General features: G+C 41.5%; 1 protein-coding gene across 1 annotated transcript in view; it reads right to left on the reverse strand.

Moving 5' to 3' along the window:
* The window catches only part of MBOAT1 (membrane bound O-acyltransferase domain containing 1), a 56,063-nt gene extending 38,545 nt beyond the window's left edge, over positions 1-17,518 (reverse strand). Inside the window, exon 1 of the mRNA XM_041475533.1 lies at positions 17,361-17,518. Within this exon, the coding sequence (XP_041331467.1) occupies positions 17,361-17,450 (90 nt within the window). The 5' untranslated portion in view covers positions 17,451-17,518. The remainder of the gene's footprint in view (positions 1-17,360) is intronic.
* Between the last annotated feature and the right edge of the window lie 12 nt (positions 17,519-17,530).

Below are 17,530 nucleotides of genomic sequence, written 5' to 3' on the forward strand. Positions count from 1 at the left end.
AGAAGTATAAAAGAGGAGGTCTCTCATGGTGGTTCAGTATAAAGATGAAGTTACATCTCATGGTCAAGATACTCTGTCGCCATGTACTAATGAGCTTCTGAGCACTACTTTAGGAGATTGCTGCAAGGCTTTTATCTGGTAAATTAGACTTTCTCCTCTATTCACAGACGTACCACAGACGACCAAACAGCTCTTTTCAGTATTTGGAAAAGCATAAAGAACCTTGCTAACAGAAACTACTGCCAGCAACAGCAACTCAAGTCAAACCACTGTCTGTGGAGTACAAGAGCACTTGGGTAGTATTTTGGAAAGGGAATGCCATAATAAGGCATTCCACTCTGCTGCAGATCAGCCCCATCTTCCAGGGTGCTGCCTTTCTTCCAAAGAATAAAGCAAGAACTACAGAAATGCAGTAATTTGTTTTCCATATTTAAAAGATTATTTTGCACATATAATCAAAGACACCTGGCAAACAACATGTTTAAGTTCACTTTGCTGGAGACATTTCTACTTTGATGTTGAAAAACAGACCTGCTGTTATTACAGCATTTCATAACATCAAAAGTGTGATATTTAGAAGGGGTGTGTTAAGAAAGAGAGATGGAATAGTCTTTAAACAGATCTCAAAGTTATCTGATACCTGCTGAAATTTCTCAAAATATTTTGATCTTCCAGACTATTTTTATGAACCATAAGGACAAATATCCTCTGCAGAGATCATTTAGCTCTACACAGGGAGAGGACAAGCACCTCCAAAAAGGAGGGCAATACCACAGAGACCATGTCAAGTTTCCCACTTCTAGAATTATGATCTAGGCTTCCATGAAGGAAAAGGATTTGTGTAACATGGTCCATGCAGTTCCCCTTATTGCCCATAGTGGTATTGCTTCACACAGAACTCAGTGCACTGAGAGCCAGCACAGAGAGGCATTTATTTGTAAAGGAAGCAGAACTGACTGTCACTTGCAGGATGCTGTATTTTCTGTTCATAGACAGGCACTGCAGACTGCAATCAGCATGGATCAGAGAAGAGAAAAAATAACTTACACTGAGGAAATACTGATTCCACTGCTGACATGTCACATCTCCAGTACTATAAAAAAAACAACTCATTTCTCTGGCTTTGTGTTGTAGGAGTCCTATGGAAGATTTTGGGGGGGCAGAAGCAAAGGCTTGAAAATAGAATTTCTGTCATGGGAGAGACAGAGAGAGAAAAGCGTATATGCATGACTAATTTAAGATTATTGTCCTCTTCAGAAGCAGCACTCAGTTGTCATAGCCTTGGCGTTTTTTGTGCAGCTGCATGCAGAAAATGGAGTTGGTGAAGTAGAATATACAAAACTGACAGTATTTTGGCTTGTTGTGCTGTTTTCCTGGGTAAATTCTGTTTCCCTACTTACAGGGTCAAATATTCTTCCATGATTTAGACTGTAAACTTGAAACAGATGTTCTTTCTGGATTACCTCTATGAAAGCACTAGCAGAATAATCACTAGCAGGATAAAAAATATAGTTATAGATTAAACCCTGAGTCATCAAAAATTTTAAAAGAAAAACATTTAAGTCAAAAGTAAGCTTGAAAAGTCAAATCTACATCATAATGCTAAGTCACACTCCCATACACTTACCTTTGATAAATTTAATATGTGGACCTGATCCTAAAACAGCTTTAGCTCACTGTCTGCAGCTCTCACATTGAGCTGTAATGACTGTATGTTGAACAGATATTTAAGCAAGGATCATTTATGTGCAGCGATGTTCTGCCACTACCTGTACCTCATTAATTACTGCTCTCTCAGCAAGTGATGCCACATGACGAAATTCCCTTGTATCTAAGACAGTCCGCACTAACTCCTACCTGTAATAGGAACAGCAGGAAAATCAAACAATCTGGAGCCTTAAGTCATTCTGGTGGCTCTTTTAAACCAGAATGCCTCTAGGTTATTAGAAGATCTGTCTCGCTTCTTCAGACTGCTCAGCAGTGAGGCAGCACACTAATTAAAATGCCTGTAAGTCCAAAAATACTTTAAAAGGATAATTTTACATACCTCTGTGCAGGTGGAGTATTTCACAGTATTATGTGTCAGACATGTCTAAATGCAGAACTACAACTAGGACTTCAGAGTATAGAGGGTATTTTAATAAGAAAAGGAAAAGAGGACTGAAGTGTTGCTATCCAAACAAGAAGTTTAGCATACACAAAAAAAATCCCAACAAAATTAACAAAATTAAGCAAAAAAACCCCAATACCAGAACTACCAGCTTTGCTTCCTCACAAAAGAGTCCCTTGGATCAAGTATTTCTGATAGGAAAGATGGCATCTTGTAGCATCCACCCTCCTCGGTTATGCATAGATTCATGCTGATGAAGAGAGAACAGACTGACCTTATCGCCACATTACTGCATCACCCCAGCTCTTCTGCCAGGTAAGCTCAGAAGGCCCCATTTAGACATACATAAAGTTAGGAAAGAGATGCTTAAGTGAAAACTAACAGAAACAAGGAAGACAACAACTTGAGGAAAGCAAAATACAACAAAGTAGACACTTGAGTCCCTGCAAAGCCTTCTCTGAAAGTCCCTCAAACTCTAGGAAGTTCCCAGGGTGGGAACACCACAGCACTCCTTTCTCCCTCTTTCTAAGCCACCTGCAGGGCTCAGGTACCTATCTGGAGCTTGGATCCTTGGTTTCCATAACCATTAAATACACCACTTCCCCACCTTTTTCTCACAAAGGAATTCTTGGGTAACAGATATTGACCCCAGCTAGTCTTTTCAGATGTGATGAGTGTCCCAGATCCCAAACAAGTATTTCCACACCACCTCTCAAGAGCACTGCTGAGCTCCCAATCCACAACACTGTGTCCCTTCATCCATCACAGACAATGGATGGACACCACAGCACCAAAAAGGAAGCAGGACCAAGACAGGTCTCATTGGACACAATCCAGCTTGAGTTCACCAGCCTCAAGCACTGATCCTGAGATTTCAGTCCAGTTTCTACATCTGCATTCTTGAGTAAATAACTTCAAAGAAGCAGCACTAAGAACAGCATCAACACAGACGTGATTTTTCTCCCACCACATTTAAAGGTTTAGTTTTTAAAAACTTAGAACAAAACACAGTAAGCCAAGCACCTTTTCATTTTGTCTGTGTAACCGATAAGTACACAGCTGATTTATTCAAAACACAAAGAAGGACTACAGACAAATGTTCGTCTACCCAACCAGCCTTCTGTGACTTCAATGTAAATTATCTTCCCCAAACACCAACGGGGCTTGCCTGAACGTGGGGATGGCAGGATCCTTATGGCAGTGTTTGTAAAGTCCCAATTCAGAAACACGCTTAACTTTCAGGCCAGATGAAAGCCTTGAGCCTGCACATATTCATCAATTTTAAAATAAAACAGTAGGCTTAAAGTGCAATCCGTCAGTAGAATGGGAACTGGCACATCTAAAATAACTTGCCCCATTCTTGCTGCTGCAATGTCTGTGCAATTCTATTTTCAGTTCCTTTTCTATAGAAAAATGTCAGTGGTCTTTAAAAAAAACAAACCAATACAAACAGAGCAGTTTTGTTCTCATTATCCCAGTGATATCCCAGTAAGTGCACACAACAGAAAGAAACAAATATCAGTAAGGGGGGGGGGAAGTGCCAACTTGACAGATTATTCTATGCCAAAAGAAAGTTGGTTTTTTTTTCCCCACTGTAGAAACTGTCAGCACTGTGCTAAATTTAAGCACATTATCCTTGGAGTTAGTGGCTTGATCAAAGACTAAAGTTTTCAGACATTGCAATGGCATTATGTAACCCTTTATTAGGCCCTTAAACACAGAAAATCTGGAACATCCTGTATTTAAATACCCAGTCATGTTCATAGTAACTTAAAACAAGGGCGCTGTAAAATTAGCATATTAGGATGTGCTTAAAAAGTTTATGCATGGACTTTGCTAGAGAAAAGTATAGATTTTATCTTTCCTTACACTCATCTCAATAGCAGAGCAAGTCCATCTAAATTTCTTTTCAATGAGGAAAAAAGGCAATTATAGGTTGGAATTCATCAAATTCTGATGCATAACTCTAAAACAGGTACTTCTACTGTAAAAATACTCTAGATGAGTAAGCTTAGGTGCAGAAATGTACAGTGCAGACTTTTAAACAGTATTTATACTACACACACTAACTTTACCAAAAGCAAAAAGAAATCCCTGGATTGTGAAACTGGGCTTCATTTAGTTGTAAGAAATGAAGTTTTCAAAAATTATCTGTAGTTTCTCATGCTTCAGTTTTTGGTTTAACACTTAAAGACACCATAAAAAGGTATCATATTCCAGAAGCTGGTATTCTACACTAATTTCAAGTGCCTGAAACAGAACTGGGATAAAACAAAACAAAACACAAACCTAAAACCAAATGAGCAAAAAAAAAATGTGCCAGCCAGGAGAAAAGCAAACTAGCGTATTTACTGCTAGATATGTGTGGAAGAGTTTTAGGATAACAGTGCTCCCACACAATGGGTGTAGTCAAACACACTTGGTTTCCTGCTTCCCCAAGCAGGTGCTACAAACCTCACTTCTTCCTGTCCTCTTCCTGGCCTAAGCAGTTTTCTGTCTCAGAAATACACAGGAACAGCACTTGCAGAGGGAGTGAAGAACAAAGCAAATACTTCAGACAAGCATGGAAACATAATATTGGGGTACATCAACATGGAAAGGTGAAGATCTATGTTACTGTCTTATGCTCCAACCTAGCAAAATAAAGGGAGACCATACCCTCTCCAGTAATGCAGTCAACAGAATTTGGTGAAAAAGGTACAGAAAGTATTCCCAGCTACCTTTCACGGGCAGAAGAGGACACACAAAACTTTTGGGAAGCCAGCAGTAAGGGCCTGAGGAAATGTGCAGTGAATCTGCAGAGAATTTTTTTTCTTTAGAATTTATTTTCAGTCAGCTCAACTAGATGCACATTAGAGAGGTTTTTCACATGGGGAAAAAAAGAAGCGTGGCACAAGGGCAGGAAATATATGCACAACCACATTTTTTTGGCAGTAAACCTTAGTCAGAACCATTTAATTGGGAAAATCAGTTTATATTTAGACAATTATATTTGCAAACATAAGAGGTAGTAAAACTCACTCTTTTTGCTTCCAAAAACAATGAAAACTTTATATTTTCCAGCAGCTTGCCGAGTCACACATTTCCCCCAGGGCACTTGATTCTGCTGGCCAGCAGATTTTATGGATAGCTATTTCTTCATTTCTAGCCTATTTCCAAAGAATTGTGTATGTGCTGCTTTTTTTTTTCCTAATTCAAGCACAATTATCTTTATTTAATTCCTTTGCTACTACAGTGACCATGTAGAATCTGCAAACCTCTCTTAACTGCCAGTTTCAGATATTCACTTTCACAACCACAAAATACCAGTCCTTCCTATTGTTCTACAGTTTAAAAGTAAAATTATTGCCCTGTGTTTTTCAATATATTACATGTTCATCTAGCCTTAATTTAAGTGGGCTGCAGACTTATTTTTAATCCTTCACAGCCATGGCAGGAAGAGAAGACACCAACAAAATGTGCACAGTGACAATATCCTGTAGTGGCTTTTTTTCTCCTTCCTTATTCCTGCTCACAATTTGCAGCATACTTACTCCATGGTCATTTATTTTGGATTGTGAGCCATGCAAAAAGACAAAAACATAACCCCAGCTGTTTAGTTATGCCTGTTACAAGCACCTTACATCTACAGCAAATATCTCTGAAAGCTGAACTTTGGAGCATGTCTAATTTTAGGCACTCAGCTTCAGACACTACTGAAAACAAGTAATTTGGAGATGACAAGTGCTCAGGACTTGGCACAAGTCAAACATCTCAACCACCACTAAAGTAACATATTTGGAAATCATCAGTACCTTTCAAAAAAGTCATGCTCTGAAGGAATTTGAGGGGTTGCCCCCTCAAATTAAACAAACAAATAACGAAAACCAAAAAAGCCCACATTTCCTAGTTTTCAAACTTAGCAACCAAATCAAAACAACAACTAACAGGAAAACACACAGCATGAACAAGCTCAGTTGGTGAATAAACAAATGCAAACAAAGAAAAAAAATAAGAGATATTTGGCTTTTGCTATAAATTAATTTTATTTGCACTATAGTATATTTTAGGAAAAAATATTTAATTTCCTTGCCTCATTAAAGCCTTCTTTACATATCCCCCCACTGGAGCTCTATAGTTCTATTTGCATGCAGTGCAGGAGAACTTTGGTTTATAACACTGATATTTTCCAAAGATAACTGCGATATGAGGAGGAAAAAACTCACCTTTGTTTAATCATGGTATTTTTGTATTCTTGCCATGCTTATGAGTCAGCAATAGCAGAAACTTAACTCGCTTTTCTCTTAGGCAATGGGAATAAGTCTCACTTTTTCCTCTTCAACAGTTAGGAAAAAAAGAGAAGAATGTCCTTACATTTTAAAATTATTACAGTGATGCTCCTACTATGTAGTGACAGGCAACTTATCCAAGAAACAAAGTACAGCAACAAAATTCCAAAAACTCCAAGTGAACTCTTCTCAAAATACCATAAGAATTTGAACATAGCCAGGGAAAAGAAATTCAACAATCTTTTAAGTTGCATAAACAATTATAATTTCCCTTTCAAGCAAGCGCTTTACATATAAAGCCTAAAAAAACATGCTTTGAAAGAACTAGGACATTGCACGATCTGCCCAGCTGGCTTGCAAAATGTATTTCCACCTCTCTATGGCAAGGCTTTATACCACTAACATCTGGATATCTCAGAGGCACTTTGGGAAAGCATTTCAGGTCTGATTTTTAACAAACTTCACTATCTCAAAATGCACATGGTGTTCTTCCCACTGTTGCTGTAGCACTAAGGTGCAGATTCAGATTTGGGGAGCATTTCAGCCTCTCTGATGCTGGGAGGCACCCGAGCAATGAGCAGCATGGAGTTTATACGGGATGAGGGGAAGGAGACTCAGGAGCTGGGGGTGACCACCGACCTGGGTCCCCAAAGACCACCTGAAGCTTTTCCAGGCCATAAGCCACTAGTTCCACCTGTCAGCAAATAAATGAGGCCACCGTCTCGTAGACAGAAATTCTCCAAGCCATTGCAAAAACATGATCCTAGACACAGCAAACAGGCACACTTGCCATTTAGGGTCTTCTAAAACTGGGCAGGTATGTCATCCTTATAAGTGACTATGGTCAAAAACTGAAGAGCCACAGGAAAAGGAAAGAGAGAAAGCAGATGCAGAATCTATTTTCTCCTGACAATATTTAAACACTAACTCAACTCTATCTAGGCAAAAAAATAAACAAGACTGAGACCCCTAAGCAACTAAGGTAATGGTGCACATAAAAATGCATGACTGATAAACAGATAGATAACAGACTCGAAATCAGGATGTCAGAACCCCATCAAAGGATGAAGGCAGACTTCACCAGACACCTGCTGGCATAATCTATTCAAAGAATATATGCAGATCACGAAACTATCAAATACAGCATTAAAGATATGCAGCATGAACTGAACAGAGGGGAAGTGCTCAGCATATGGACAAAAATCCCCCAGCAGTTAAAAATCAGAACAGAAAAGTAAGAGGATAACCCAACAGGGGAATGCATTTCAAATCATATAAGGAGCCAGTTACTTTTTATATAAACTAATAAACAGAAGGACAGCTGCAGCTGGGGCTGCCTGAAAGTGGGATGTGAGAGAAGTGACCTCTCCTGGGTGTTGGCTAATCTTCCCTGCAGAGTTCTGGTGCTTCCTGCTATATTATCGCCATGTGAAGAAACTCAAGTAATAAATCCAGCATGAGTCAAGGTCTGGGAGGGGATGATGACTCTAGCAGAGCCACCACCCTTAATGGAAGTAGCCATGCTTTGGACTGTCAGCAGTGATTTGGGATCCTAAAGGCATCAGCAACACCAGAGGCAGGGCTGAGAGAAACCAGTGCCTGCAGAGCAAACAAGCCCTGAAAGGAGCCAGCAAATGAACAGGTACTTCCAAAAGGTTTTTCTCTTAAGCTATGCTTACCCTAGAAACTCATGTCTTTCATATAAACATCCAGATCCACTCTGGCTCTGCCAAGTTCTTGGCCTTTGCAGCCTCCTGTTGAAAGGGTTTCCCAGCCAGGACTGGACTACATGAAAAACACCCTAATTTTAATCACTGTTGAATCTGCAGCCTATCACATGTCTCTTTGAATGTGAAGAAACACTGGAAAACAGAATGGAATAAGTCCCTTCTTTGCTTGACCAGAAAGGTTGTGAACTCACTGTCCCTGGAGGTGTTCAAGGCCACCTGGGGCTGCGAGCAACACGGCCTAGTGGAAGTTCCTGCCACAAGGGTTGAAGCTAAATGATCTTTCAACACATTCTATTACTCTAAGGCCTAGATCGGTTTCTTTCATGCTGCTCACATACACTTTCACCATGATCCCTCTTAAAAGTCACATTTCTAAAGCAAACCTCTCCGTTCCTTCACTTTGCTTTAGCAGGTTTAGGAAAATAAGCTTACCCTGTATTTCTTCTCTTTTGTCTAGTTCCAGTTTTCATCCTGGTTCATGGCAAAGAACAGCTACAGTCATCTTTTCATTGACAAAACCAACAACAATGGAACAGAAATATAATTATGTCACTCTGCCCTGACCATCCTTTGTTCTAATCCTCATCTTATTTACTGATTAGCATCAGCAGAACACCTCTGAAGCTTTCTTTTTCCAAACCGCTGAACCCATTTTCCTCTCTGTGATGTTAGGTTTGCAAATTGGGAAATAACACCCTATCAGAGAAGTGGCAATAAAGGTAACACAAAATTAAAATTATATTCTCAGAACAAAAAACAAGTGTTTTCTCTCTCAAGAGTCTATCATAGTTCAGTGTCTCACAGCAATATGCCTGCACTTTCAGCATTCTTGTACAACGTAGGGAAAACCCGCCCATACTCCGAGTGCAGTGTTATTGTTGCTGTGGCAACTACAGCCACAATTTTTTGCCTCTAGAGAATTAGCATGAACACAAACATACACACTGAGGCAAAGACAACTGTGGGTCCTAACAGAGTCTACAACTCACTGTAGATGCCTAATGCTGCCATCAAAAACTGAATTTAATTTTTAAAAAATGAACTTTAACTTCTCAGTCTCTATTTGTCTACTTTGTTTTCACCTTCAATACAGCATAGTTGGCAAAATATCCTGAGAAACCCTGACACATAAGAAGTGTAAATGTCAGACTACTTATACTCCACTTGTGAGTGAACACAGTAATTATAAAACTCTCTCTAAAACAGATAAATTAGTGATCTATCAGCTGGAATTTGCTGGTATAAATACTTAGTGCAAACCCTAAGAGTCAGGGATTTGAACCTGCCCTCTGTGTGTGTGCACATGAGACAGAGTCACTGCTGTACTCTCTTTAACATTCCTCGCACTGGTAACAGGAAAAGAAACCCTCCTTTCACCAGTTTATAATGTCATTTAAGCCAGATGTAAGAGTTAAAAATTAAAACTTTTTCTACTCAGTAGTCCTTTAAAAATAAAAAGTTTTACTTAAAACCAATACATGAGCATGAAAACAAGCACAGGAGTTATTCAAGAAATATTGAAAGCAGGGCGTCCTCAACTGTTTTAGGTTTTGCCTTGTCATTTTGCCTTCCCCATTCCTGTCCTATCTGCATACCAGGGCCAAATTGCACAAGAAGCCACAAATGAAGAAATTGCTGAAGTCCAATTAGAGCTTTGTCACAAGACCAGGGCCTATGGAAGCAGCAAACACTCACCCAGTTCATGACAGCATTTGAAGTCTGTTTCTTGGCCTGAAATTGTTATTTAGTTTTTCTAGTATTCTGCATGTAATCCAAAGGAATTATTTAAAAGAATATTTTCTTGCCTCCCTTTTCCATCCCAGATATCCCCAACCTGACACACTCACTGAACTTGAAGACCACAGAATATAATCTCTCACTGATCAAAAATTTTTAAGTTGCTATTCCATAGGGTAGCCAGGTCTTTGTCTGGGATTTAGCAGCCAGATACACTCAGGTGTATTTGCTTTTTGCATAAGTCATCTAGGTAGGCAGCTCACATGCTATGAGACAGCTTCCCACCCACAACACTGCAGGGTGTGACATGAGGGCACAGGCAAAACTCCCATTATCCAGCCAGTCTGGCACCAGGTAAACACAAATCTTACAAGGACAAAGCAACCAGAAAGAGGGAAATGAAGAATTGTTCTGATGTTTAATATTTGTTTTGCCTCAGACCAAATAGCATGGCAACACTCATGCTACAGACTGATTGATTAACTTCATTAGAAGTTTCCAGAACAATGAGTACCATTTCCTATTGAAGAAAAAAATAAAAATAATTCCTGGCTGGAAAAGCTGTCTAGTTAATACTTTGGATTTTGGTTTCAAAAATTGTTTTCTATTTGGGTGTTTTACTAACAGTTAAAGGAATGATTGAGAACAAATTCTTTGGAAATTTGTAAATGATTCAACATATTTTATTCAAAAGTATGTTTTTTCCTCACACTATTAAGATTGGTTTTTTAAAGCCTGGAATTTTCTTATCATCAGGGAAGCCAAAAACACAAGAGAAAAAATATTTCCACTCAACTCCATTAAGGATGCAACACACTGTCACTAGACCCCATCCAAAAAACTTCTGAAAAAACCATTTATGTCAGAATATGTGCTTTTGGTTGTGCATCTGTGCTCACCTGTGATTTTGCAAAAGCTGTTTAAAATGCCTTAAGCCGAGGGAAAAAAAGGACTGGTGAAAATAAACATTCCCAATCAAGGTCATAAGAAGGGAGACTGATGCAATCTTGCGCTGGGAAGGGACCACCCAAAGGGTTTCCCTGCGCTGTTTTTCTCCGTGGGCCGTTCTCCCTGTTGGCAGGGCAGGCCTGGCTGAGCCCTGTGCAGAGCAGGCTGGATTCCACCTATTCAGCAGTGACCAAACAAGCCTGACCAGCGCTGCACGCTGAGGGAACCACCAGATGAAGGTCAGAGAATTGCACTATGTCCGTCTCTGCAGGTGCCGAGGTGGAGCAAAAATGGCTCTGAAGAGCAGAGCAGCTGAGGGCGAGGTGCCTCATTCAGGTGAGTCATTCATCGTCTGCAGGGTCTCCGTTCAGAGAAGCTGGACTCGAGTGCTCTGTGCCCTCAAGAGCTGGGGCGCTGCAGGTCCCTGGGCAGCACCCTCTGGCTTCTCATTCTCAGAAAGGAACCCTGTGCAGATGCTCCAGGGCCACTTTGTGTCCAAAGTGTGCCCAGTGGGGACAGTCAAGGGATTCCTTCCCAAAGCACACTCCTGCTCCAAACTACATATTAACATAAACACTCTCACCACTATTAGTGAACCAACTGTAGAAATTTTTGCATCAGGCTGTACTTTTAAGAGCAGGCCTGAGTTTCTGGAAGATCTCCTTAATGACCCTGACTAGACTATCCAAGCATCCAGGAGATGAGGTTTGATACCCTCAAGGTTATTTGTAACTACTAAGTAACACAGAGGAGGATTTTTTTCACCCCAAAGTAAAATGTGGCCCACTGACATGTTTTAAAAATCATGCTACCTGTTCCCTGATTTTGGCCAAGCACAAAAGGTTGGATTCCTACAGTAATGCCAAGCCCAGTGCTGCAGCCTCCCCTGCCCAGGGACTAGCAGCAGCACTTTGCAGTTTGGCAAGCCTGCCTCCAGCGCTGCCCATCCCTGTGAGCTGTAACAGGAGCCAAGGAGCAGCCAGAGTATTAAATACCGTGCCAGGCTGGCAAACGCACAGCAAATCCCTAAGCGTCAGGGGCTCCCCCAAAAACACAGAGCCAGCTCTGTGCTCAGTGCCTGGACCCCTAGGCTGGAGCCAAGAGTCTTCATCACCACTTTAGATTTTCTCAAAATAGCTGCAGAGCACCACTAAATCAGTGCTGGCGTGATTAATGCGCAGAGAAGGTTTCAGGGAGCTTTATGCAGCCCTTCAACGTTTATTTTTCCAGATCTTGTTTAACACAGATGAGAAGGAAAGTGCTTAAAAGGGGGAAAATTGTAAGCTGCTGATTCCAGCTGCACTTTTGTCCCTTGCCAAATTAAAAAACATAATAGGACAGGCTTTGTTTTCAAGGCATGAGGGATGTGGAAATATTTACACTCGTAGTATCAAGACATCAGCCATACGGTTCAAGACTACAGTGCCAAACACAGTGAGAACATGTTGCAAAAGGCAGCACACATTTCCAAAGCAGAGGAGAATGTGTATTTATTGCAATTTTTAGTGCTAGCTGACCTAAACAGAAAAAAAATGCTTTGGAGACGGCCTTAAACTTTGGAAGAAAGTATCATACCTCTGTCCCAGGGCTGACCCAGGAGGAGACAGACTCCTGGACCTTGCACAAGTGACTGAAACAAGTCAGAGAATGGATTTACTACAAATGCACTATGAACTGCCCTATTCACAAGCACCTGTTTAACTGGGGACCCAAAGGAGGGTCAGTAAGATTCTTCTGTTCTTTACAACATGGCTTCTCCTTCATGGCATTATAATAAGAAGCTAATGGTTTATTTTAAGGAAAACAGTTTTACAAAACCTAAGTACTCAAAAGTCAGAAAAGCTCAAAATTAAAGTTGGTTTTGGCAATGTAAATAATATTTATCTATAAATGTGTTGAATGCAAATTTCATTTTTTCTTTTTGCTTCTCAAATTACTAACATTTACATGGCTTTATTTATTTTTTTTTCTGCAGTTGAGTGTTAGGCAGGGAGGGATTTAATGTAACAAATACTGCTGCAATTCAAAATGGAATACAGAATTTTCAATTGTAAAATGATGACATTAGGAAATTGAAATAGTACATAGTTCATACCAACCATGACAGTTGCTGCCAGAGCTTCAGAGCAGCTTTTTTCAGTTAAAAACCTGACACTAACCCGGCTTAAACCTTTAATGAACTTCCACCTTCAGTTATCTCACTTTGGTATGTAACAAATTATCTTTCTTTCCTCAGCATCACATTTTCTAATGTCTCTATTGACAACCATTAAAGGATCCTCAAAGCTCACAGACTAAAGTCCGTTAAGGTCATAGAAAGTTAGCATTTTATTTGACTTTACACTGCCCAAAAACTGGATAAGAAAAGTCATGCAAAGAGGCTTGGGACTAACAGGTCTTCTGACTAGTTAAATCAAAAAACAAAGTAAAACTGAAGTCAGACAGAAAAAAAAAAAGTTAAGAAAAAAAGTTAACAAAACTATCCCGATTTTGGGATCAGAATACATGTTGATTTTGTAAAAGTTAAAAAAGATACATATACTTTTTTCTTCTTTCTCCTTTTTAAACCAGTTCATCAGCATGCTTTGTGCAGAGTTTTTAAAACTTAAGGAATGGTGGGAAGACATTTTTAATACTCCAACTATCCCAAGATTCAGAGGCATGTCCTGAAATCCCTCCACAGTCAGTTTTTTTTATTTAAACTGCTGCCAAAATATAAATATGCAGATGACCTACAATGAAAGAATTAAAATGAAAAATTTTTCATTCCCATCAGCAGACAAAATTAAGTTCAAGTGAATTTTTTTTTTTCCTCTTTGGGGAAACATGACTGGCCTCATCAATGGAAACACCAAAATTAAAAGCAATGTGATATGAACATGAGAAGATGCTCATACAGTTTTTTGAGGGAATTTCCTCTGAACTTACTTCCCTCAAAGTCAACAGCCTTGGTACTGCCTGACAATAGGTCAGGGTAACAAGGCCTGTTGAAATGAAAGGTTTGTTGTACAGCACTTGGCCATTTGCACTAGGGTTGCTACTTCTAAAGCAATACATAGCCTGGCACATCAAGGGTACTACAAAATAACCTTGAGAAGTGAAACCTTTTAATCAATGTGTCTTAACCCTCTGAGCCTGAATTACTTCTAGAGATGCCTAGAGCTTAGGAAGGCATGGTAAAACTACACATGAATAAACAATACCATTAAATTTACTTTTAATACAGCTTGAAATAGCATATTTATTTCTTCACAGTATTTTTACATGCATGAGCTTTGTTTACATAAATTACACTATGAAAAGTTTAATGTTTAACTTCCCATATCTCACTGATTTATGGTAGAGTACTATATCTCAAAATTGGTGATTTGGGGCATGTATAACAAAAAAGTGCATAGTTTTCCAAAAGTCATTATATAAGCAAACTGGAGGGATGATATTCCAGCATCAATGATTGGAGGAATACATGATATGGAAATAAAAAACACCCCAAAATTCTTTTGTAAATGCTGCTGAAGGTATATCATTGACCTAGACAGATATTTTTAGAACACAAGTCAGCTAAACTTCAAAGTCTGCTTTCCTGAGATATGAGAATTAATTGAACACAGAGAGTCTTTTCATCCTCTTTCAAGATCATTAATCTTGTTACCACATATAGCACTTCTTAAAAAATAATATTTCAATGCTAAATTCAAAGATCAATCATCCATTGAAGAGACATGCAAATACATGCTGACACATCAGGATTGTTTTAGCATCTAAAGCAGAAAACACCTTTATGTCCTCATGCAGTGCACTGTCTCCTAAACAAAATGTGCGTGTTCTGCCAGGTACACAGAGCAGAGAGGAGCTCCATCCTCTGTAATTCTGGGCTGCTTTTAAAACCAAGTCGCAATTTTTTACTTAAGAAAACCACCAATATGAAAAACAACATTTTCAGTCATCCATGCTTCTCATATTGAGTGACACAACAGCTGCTTCTGAGATGACAAAATATTTTCCAAGTACCATTACCACAGCTTTTCTGCCCCAGCCATGAAAGGATACTTCATTTCTCAGACCTTCAGCTCAACTTTTTTCCTGGTCTTTTACATAGAGTGAAATCTCTCTCACAGCACAGTTCTCATGGAAAACCATCTCAATAAAAGAAGGGACAAGTCCTCTGTTCATTTAACACACAGACATATGGCTTTCATATATCACAGTGACCTGGAGGGTCTAAACTCCACCTTTACCTCTTGCTCTCCAGGCACTTCCTGGCATTTTTGAAGTTCAGGGCCAGCCACAGGGAACTGCCAGCTGCATGGAGCAGAGGGAGATTGGGGCTGTGGCCATCCAACAGGCCAAGCACATTGATGCAGACACAGAGCGGCAAACCAGAGCTACCTCCCCTGCTGCAGCCTGGGCACTGAGCAGAAGGCACAACCAGCCTGTCAGCACTGCACTAAGGGGTTCCTGTAAAACCAGTCCCTGCTCCACATGGGATTCAGATCACATGGGCAGAGTTGTCTTTCATATACATAGAGCTCCATTTTGTGCAGAGGAGCAAGTGACTGAACTTCTCCCCACTTCAGCAATACACTGTCTCATTCTTATGAGGAAGGAAAGCAATCCACCTGGCAGAAGAGTCATGTAAAAGAGATTTTATTTTCCTTCTGAGGGCCTTAGCACTGCAGGTCAGAGTTGAGACTCATGTGATTTGAGGGAACAGTGCTGGCACAGTTCTCCCATGCATACCCACCATGTGGTTTATCCTGTTCCAGGACAGCAGAAGTCCCCGATGCTTGGCATGGTGCAGCATACTGCAATGGGGCAAGAGGAGTGGGGCAAATTTTTAAAAAGTACTGATGGCATAATCTCACTGGGACAATTAACCAGGGGGATTTTCAGGTGAGGAAAGCTCTATTTCATTGCAGCTATGCTGTAGTTCTGTCATGAACCCCAGAAAAGGGGGGTTCCTGGCCTATCACTGCCCTGTTCCACTGGAGCCAGCAGGGTCATGGGCAGGGACAGCACCCACACTGCACACACACTCACAGAGCCCAGCCACACTGCTGAGCCCAGAGCACGAGGCCCCTGCTTTCTGCTGCAGGCTCGAGACACAAACCAGCAAACACAGAAGTGCCCACCACCAGCACCCCTGAGACCAGAGCCCAGGGACAAACACAGCGCATAACCAGACACAGTGAAGCATCCTCAGGCCCAGAAGAGCACAAGAAGAATCTTCTCCACAGACACCACCATCTTTGTGTCACCTCAGCTGAACGGAAGGGCAAGATTTTGAAAGCTTAGAAAGAAAAACTGCAGTCTGTCAAGACTTCATTGTTTGGGAACTGAATCAGCCTAACACTGTATGTACACTGTGGCACCACAAAGAAGCTGGAACAGTAAATGTTGGCTATTCCTGGCTTCTTTGGTGCTCCTGTATTCATCAATCATGGCATGGAATACCTCAAAAAAGAAGTTATCACTATTCATGTGCCTTCCCCTAATCTAATGGCTCACAGATAATTATAGGCCTTTATTGTTTGACTGTTTTAGTGCTGAGCAACATATCTCTCTTCTTGCATCAAAACCTGTTTTCTGTCAAAAAAAGGGAAAACTGGCATGGTTAGATGAAAGAGTTTAATCTACAAAATGACATATTCCTTACTCAGCTTTGAGAACAAACAGTAGTAAAAAATGACACATAGCACCACTCACTCTGCAAACAGAAGAAAGCAAATAAATCTCAATCTTTGTTGATATTTTACCAAGCACACCTCTGCTGCCCTGGTTTCTTAGAGCACAGGTCAGCTTCCTAGTAGCTTGGTGGAGTCTTTTTCTGGTCAGCACAAACTTCCAGACTTAACTTCCTTGTCGCTGAAAGAAGGCAGGAAGGCAGCAGGTGCATGCAGGCTTGAGGGACAATAAAAGGCAGGGGGTAGGGGAGAGCAACGTTTTTCTGCCTGTTAGGGATAAAGTCAACTAGGAGACTATTAACAATTAGAAAACACCACCACAGGCAAAAATCTATGATGCTGTTACGGATTTAATGCAAACTTGCCCTCCCACAAGACCAACTGTGAGTGTGTCTGTGTGCTCTGCCTATCTCCATATATGCACTTCAGGCACTTGGACTAGGCTGGAAACGGCTTCTGAGCTTCCCTTCTACAGTCCTGCAGCCACGAGAGCAGTGCCTGAACGTAAGGATTCCCTACAGGGCACCCCGCATCTCCCCACGCGGTTCCCGGGGTGGACCAGCAGCCGAGCTCCTGAAGCATTCCAAACCCTGCCCCAGTCAGCCCAGCACCGTGACTGACAGCATCCAGCAGCACCCAGCAGCGACTTCTTGCGAGAGCAGGAGAAGCGCCAGGCACTGCCGGGAAAAACGAAACGCTTCCCCGCTGACAGCAGCCCGGCCCCCGCCCAAACGCGCTCCTACCGCGGGCTCTCCGCGCTGCTCCCGCGGCCCTCGGGCAGACACGGCGTGACACGACGGACCCGCCGTCCGTCCCTGCCGGCCAGGGACCCGCGCTGAGAACGCCCCGGGCCCGCCGCTGCCGGCGCGGCTCGCAGCCTCACCTGGTCCAGCGGGATGCCCAGCAGCGCGCTCAGCGGGTGCAGCAGGGTGGAGCCGGTGGTGCGGTGCGGGGCTCCGGGCGGCTCGGCCATGCCGCATCCCCCCCGACCGCCGCCGCACGGCCCCGGCGCCACCTGCGCGCACCTCCCGCCGCCGCCGCGCCCGCTCCGCG

The sequence above is a fragment of the Pyrgilauda ruficollis genome, unplaced genomic scaffold (assembly GCF_017590135.1).
Source record: "Pyrgilauda ruficollis isolate IOZ18807 unplaced genomic scaffold, ASM1759013v1 scaffold35, whole genome shotgun sequence".
In the NCBI taxonomy this organism is placed as follows: domain Eukaryota; kingdom Metazoa; phylum Chordata; class Aves; order Passeriformes; family Passeridae; genus Pyrgilauda; species Pyrgilauda ruficollis.